The 5846-nt window shown below is 49.8% G+C and overlaps 1 protein-coding gene across 1 annotated transcript in view; it reads right to left on the bottom strand.

The window, feature by feature from the left end:
• Nucleotides 1-1590: 1590 nt before the first annotated feature.
• LOC105004690 (serine protease 42-like) overlaps nucleotides 1591-5846 on the bottom strand; it is a 4921-nt gene continuing 665 nt past the window's right edge. The window contains exons 2-5 of the mRNA XM_010862377.1: nucleotides 5610-5766; nucleotides 4996-5258; nucleotides 3932-4089; nucleotides 1591-2434 (exon numbers count right to left, since the gene is read on the bottom strand). Coding sequence (XP_010860679.1) covers nucleotides 2201-2434; nucleotides 3932-4089; nucleotides 4996-5258; nucleotides 5610-5766 — 812 coding nt within the window. The 3' untranslated portion in view covers nucleotides 1591-2200. The remainder of the gene's footprint in view (nucleotides 2435-3931; nucleotides 4090-4995; nucleotides 5259-5609; nucleotides 5767-5846) is intronic.

Genomic DNA, 5846 nt, shown 5'->3' with positions numbered 1-5846 from the left:
GGAAAAGACCCTGATGCTGGGAAAGATTGAGGGCAGGAGGAAAAGGGGACGACAGAGGATAAGATGGTTGGATGGCATCATCGACTCAATGGACATGGGTTTGGGTGGACTCCGGGAGTTGGTGATGGACAGGAAGGCCTGGCATGCTGCGGTTCATGGGGTCGCAAAGAGTCGGACACAACTGAGCAACTGAACTGAACTGAGAGAAGGAAGCAATGGCACATAGCAAAGTAGAAATAAAAATAATTTAGTCTAAATAAGAAATGATTTTAAAAGCTTCTATTCATAACAATCCAGAAATAAAGCTATAATACCAACTGAATTAAAGTGAGATTTTTCTATGAGTAACTGAAACTGAAGATGATGGTGGCTCAATTAAGAGAGTTTATTTCTCTCTTGCATAAAGAGATGTGATGGCATCTATATTTGCTCTATAAATTCCAGAGAGTCAAGTTCCTTCTGAATTTCTGTTCTATACCCTTAACATGTTCCTCATGTTCCAAGATTGCTGCTCAAGCTCCAGTCACCATGAATATACTCTAGCCAGCAAAGAAGAAAGTGACAAAGGGCTTGTTCTCCTTTCTTTGAAAGGTATCTTTAATACCTTCCAAAATTCATACTCAACATCACTACTTACATTTTATTGACCAGAACTTATTACCAAACTTAAGACAGGTGGGAAGGTTGGAAATGTATTCTTTATCCTGACACCATATATGCCCAGAAGGAAGGGTCTGAAAGAAGCCATAAGACCATCAAGTTGACTTTTTTATTCACCTAACTATTCATATGCACCTTCTCCCCATATGCAAAATGCACGATCCTCTCCTAAAAGAAGGCAAACTCAAACTTTCATGAAAGAAATCAAGAAACAGTGAAGTGCTCTGCACAATGACAGAGAGGTAATCTGGGACCACACGGTAGTGAGGGAAACAGGCCAGTAGAGACACACTGTGTGTGGTGTTGGCCGCTCAGTCATGTCCAGTGCTTTGCGACCCATGGAGTGCAGCCCACCAGGCTCCACTGCCCAAGGAATTCCCCAGGCAAGAACACTGGAGTGGGTGGCCATTTCCTTCTCCAGGGGATCTTCCTGAACCAGGGATCAAACCCAGGTCTCCTGCATTGCGGCCAGATTCTTTACTGTCTGAACCCCAGTAAGCGACCCAAACTGTCCCCTCCCTGAGTCTCAGTGCTGTTCTCCATAGCCTGGCCAAGGCAGTCCGGTGCTCCAGGCTCCATAAACCTAGAAGGGGAGCAACAGAATCACACAGAAAAGTGGGGTGATGTTTAGGTATAACGCCCTGACCCCTCTCCGGCTTCCAGGCTTCTCTCTCACTCCCTCCTTCCCAGATGCAGTGGCTAGCAAACTCACCTGCAAAGGTCCCTGCAGAGATGCTAATGGCTATGAGGGACACAGAAGCAGGACCCAACTTCTAAAGCCATCTGTCCACTCACATCACATCAAATCACTTCACTCCAGGGCTTTAAAAGACCATGAATACTTTCCTAAGCTAAATGTGAGATAAGTTCTCTTCAGTGACCCCAGACCAGTAGAGCTGCAGAACACACAAATGATTCTCCAAACATTTATTGGGTTGACATCAGAAGTCTCCACACTCTGTAATACTTCAACACAACTTGGGGTGAGCCTGGATGTGGCCACTGGAGCCCTGGGAAGGGGGTTCCAAGACTGGGTTGCCCCCAGAGGGCTTGTGTGGCAGAGGCAGATACTCACAGGTGGATCTACGCTGGGGAGCAGGGGACCTTTTCCAAACCTAGATAACTGAGTCACATGAAAACATGGTAGGGCCTCCTCACTCTCTCCCAACAATCACCACACAGACCGGTTTGATAAAAGTGTCAGATCTAACACTGCTTCACCAGTGACGATGTCTCTTCTTTGCCAGATGTTCCCCATGATGTGGATGAAGCATCATGTCCACCTGGCAGATCGCTGTCCATCCAGCTGGGATGTTTTCACCCACTCCTTCCTGGCAAGCAGAGCACGGCCAAGGGGTAGACATGGATGAGGCAGGGAAACTTCCAGGGCTTCTTGCTGCCAGCTCTCTGTCATGTGAATCTCCACAAGATCAGTGGATACCAAATGGAATTCAGGAATTGGCACTAAAGTAGGAGTGGGAGGTCAGAGGCAGGGCTAGGTGTGAGACTCAGAAACAGCGGGGAGTGTGGACCAGGGTGATCACAGGGTCACCAGGAGGCCCAGGGGCAACACCACACACAGCAACAGGAGGAGCACCACTGGATGCAAAGAGGCAGCCTTGTTCACCACTGCAACTAGCCACTTAGCGTAGAGAGCAGTTTCTGTGTAAACTCCAGGCGTATTGTTACGACCACAGCCAACGCCCCAGCTCACAATCCCTACCTGGACCCATGTGGTACTGTACTGACAGACCAGAGGGCCCCCAGAATCTCCCTGAAAAAGAGAAAGAAATCAAACATCAGGAATGGAAGAGCACCCACATCAGGGCAGGCTGACTGCACAGCAAGACACTGAGAGACGGGCATCTGTGAGCCTTCCCCAGACATCTCCCAGGCCCAGATTTCCGTGATGGTAAGAACTGAGGACTGAAAAGTCAACTGGAAAATTTTAGTATCCTCTGAAGACATTATGACTGGTCATTTCCTACACTACATGCATGTGTGCTAAGTTGCTTTAGTCATGTCCAGCTCTTCGAGCCCGCCAGGCTCCTCTGTCCATGAGACTCTCCAGGCAAGAATACTGGGGTGGGTTGCCATGCTCTCCTCCAAGGGATCTTCCCAACCCAGGGATTGAACCCAGGTCTCCTGCGGCTGCTGCACTGCACACAGATTCTCTACCACTGAGCCACCAGGGAAGCCCTCCTATACTACAGTGGTTGTTAAACACTTCAAATACGACCTCTGCACTGAGCCCCTTAATCCGTACACCTAGCCTAAGTTTCTGTAGAGCTCCTGACCATACAGCCAGCTGACTCCATATATTAAGCTACACTCTCAAGACATCCCACATACTCATCCCAGCTCATGCAAACACTGCACATCCTTTTCCAAAACTGCTCTGGTGCCCCCCACCAACCAGCTCAGTCCGAAACTCAGAGTCCTCTTCAAGCTCTCCCTCACTCCCATCCTCACATGCAATTGGTTACCAAGAACTGATGACAATGTGCTTCAGATCCCCTCCACCCCTCCATGAGCCCAGGTCCTGCCTGGGGCTCAGCACCATTGCCCACATGGAGAAAACAAACTCCCGGCCTACAGGCCTGCCTGGACAGGACCAAGAAGCGCAGCACAGCACTGCAGGCCACACATTCTGACTCCAGCCCCTACTCTGGCCATACTGGCCTCCTCATTGCTCCAGACTGGAAACCCATTCCCTAAACAAGACCGGTGCTTCAGACCTTGAGCCTCGAACTCACTGCTCCCTCTCCCACAGTGATGTTCTCCTCTTTCCAGGATCCAAACACTCATCCTCTGAGACCTGTCCCCCGCTCAGGAAGCTGCTCAGGGCAGAGGGGATGCTGTGGGCCCAGGGCTCCTACAGGCACTCCCAGAGGCCCTGGAACTTCTGTCTCTGGAGGGCCCACATCTGTATAATAAGATGTATAATGTCTAGGTGGCTGGGTTGTGAGCTGGGAGACTGAGCTAATGTGGGTGAATGCTGAAACTGGCACAGAAGTGCCCATAGAAAGAACTCAATTACAGGAACTACATGATTATCATCATCACCCCCAACTTCACTGCATCCTGGCAGCACCCCCAGGATGTAGGGCTCCTCCCTATTGGAGAAACAGGCCAGGCCGGCTCATGGGTATCATGAGGGGTTCTCCCCTGAATCTCCTTAAGTAAAGACTGAAAGATAAGGTGGGAAATAACCCAGGCCCTGTCACTGGGGAAGAAGGATACAGACGTGGCAAGGGACCCATGAACTTACCTGACAAGAATCTTTTCCTATACTATTATAGCCGCAGATCACTCCTTCTTGTACTAAATCCTTATCTGTTCGTAGGGCCATCTGGAGCAGCCCATTACATTTTTCATAGTACATGATATATTGGTCGATCTCCTGGAGAACTTCAGACACAAGTGGGCCTTCTACAAACAAAGAAGAAACTCGGCAGGTGGTAGATCTGCACAGGTGAGTGATAAGCCCCCAAACACCTTAAATCCCACCTCCCCCCCGAAGAAGGCATTATAGAGGTCATTGTCCCCATCTGACAATGGAAGAAACTGAAGCCCCAAGCTGGCAAGGGGAGAAGAGAAGGTAGGAACCAAATCCACAACAAAATAAGGAAGAACAGATCAGGACAGGAAGAGGCAAGCCTGACCATTGTGAGAAATGATAACCAAGCATCTGCCACTCTGCGTATCAATAGTAATCATGAAAGGCATCGCATACATTGGCAAAATGCCTTTACTTTAAAGCAGAATCACAGATGCTCAGACAAGGAGCACCCGAAAGCAACAATCCAGGCTCTTTCCAGAGATAAGAGGCCCTATAGCCTCAGCAACAGGGGTCTTCTGGCTCTGCCAAGACGCCCAAGGACAGAAAGTTCCCTACACACCAAGGCAAGTACTTCCAGCAACAGACAGCTCTGACTGGCAGACAACTCATCACATCCTGAAGAGTTAACCCTGGAGAGAACTCCAGAGCATCCGGTTCTGTCCCCAAGGAACCTAAAAATACCCCCAAACCAGTCAGGCACACTTCCCCACAAATCTGCAGGAGACTTTGCCCATGTATTTTTTCTTCAGAGGACAGCTCTGGTTCCCAGGACTGGTGCCTTTCATAAATGGCTGGCATCAAATATTTGTGTTGCAACAAAAGATTTCAATCAATTTCTGGGCTCCAGCCATTTGGGAACCATTAACCTGGCTGCTCCCTTACCCACCCGCCAGGTGGTAGCCTCTCCCACCCCACCACTTTAGTGCTATTGCTTACTCCAGGGATAAGGCTGCCCCCCTCTACCCAAGGTTACTACCTCCTCACCGTCTCACCAAATTCTTGCTTCCTTCCCCATCCGGTCACCCAGCACCTGGTCCCAGCTTGCACGCGGAAAGTCTTCTCAGGGATGCATATAGGCTGGATAACGCCAGTGAAATTTACAGGGTAGCGGAGCCGGAGAAGAGCAAGGTCATTTTTAACGGTTCCACTTGTTGAGAACTGAGGGTGAACGACGACGCGGCTGACAGGGACCACCAACCCTGATAATGTACCCTGGAGTTTCCGATCTCCCATCATGACACTGTACTGGTAACGGCTGTGGGAAGAGGACATGTCCCTCATAGAGACCCTGGGAAGCATCCTTTGTGCCTTTCCACACACATCAGCTGTTTCCCAATCTGGCCCCAACCTCCCTCACCACTCTCTCCATGCCCCTATCCCCAAAATCCCCTCCTAATGACTTTCAAAATGGATTTGCTACAACTGGATTTGATCATCAAATTAGCATTCCTGGTAACAAGACTACCAAAATGCAGAATCTCTCCCATTTTGATTGTGCGGGCTTTGGTTTGGTTTGGTTTGGGTTTTCTATCAACTTGCAGGGCAATAGAAACTAAAGGGTGTCTGAGGAGGGCAGGACTCTGGCATCTCCACTGTCATTACTCACCTTAAAATACAGTGGCCTGCAGTCAGCACCCACCTCTCTGTGACGAGGGAAGCTCCGCACACATGTCTGTTACGGACCCTCAGGCTCACCTGCCAGGGCCACTTCCCTTCCTCGCTGTCGTGTCCTCCCAAGATTTTCAGGAACACTTGGCCGCACGCTGGGGTGAGGACAGGGTGGCAAGGAGAACCTCTGAGAAACAGGCCCTGACCCCCGGGAGCCTCCGATACAGCCAAGAAG

The sequence above is a fragment of the Bison bison genome, unplaced genomic scaffold (assembly GCF_000754665.1).
Source record: "Bison bison bison isolate TAMUID 2011002044 unplaced genomic scaffold, Bison_UMD1.0 scf7180017864482, whole genome shotgun sequence".
NCBI classification, from domain to species: Eukaryota; Metazoa; Chordata; class Mammalia; order Artiodactyla; family Bovidae; genus Bison; species Bison bison.
The sequence above is the reverse complement of the archived record's forward strand: the minus strand, read 5'-3'. Positions and strand labels throughout refer to the sequence as shown.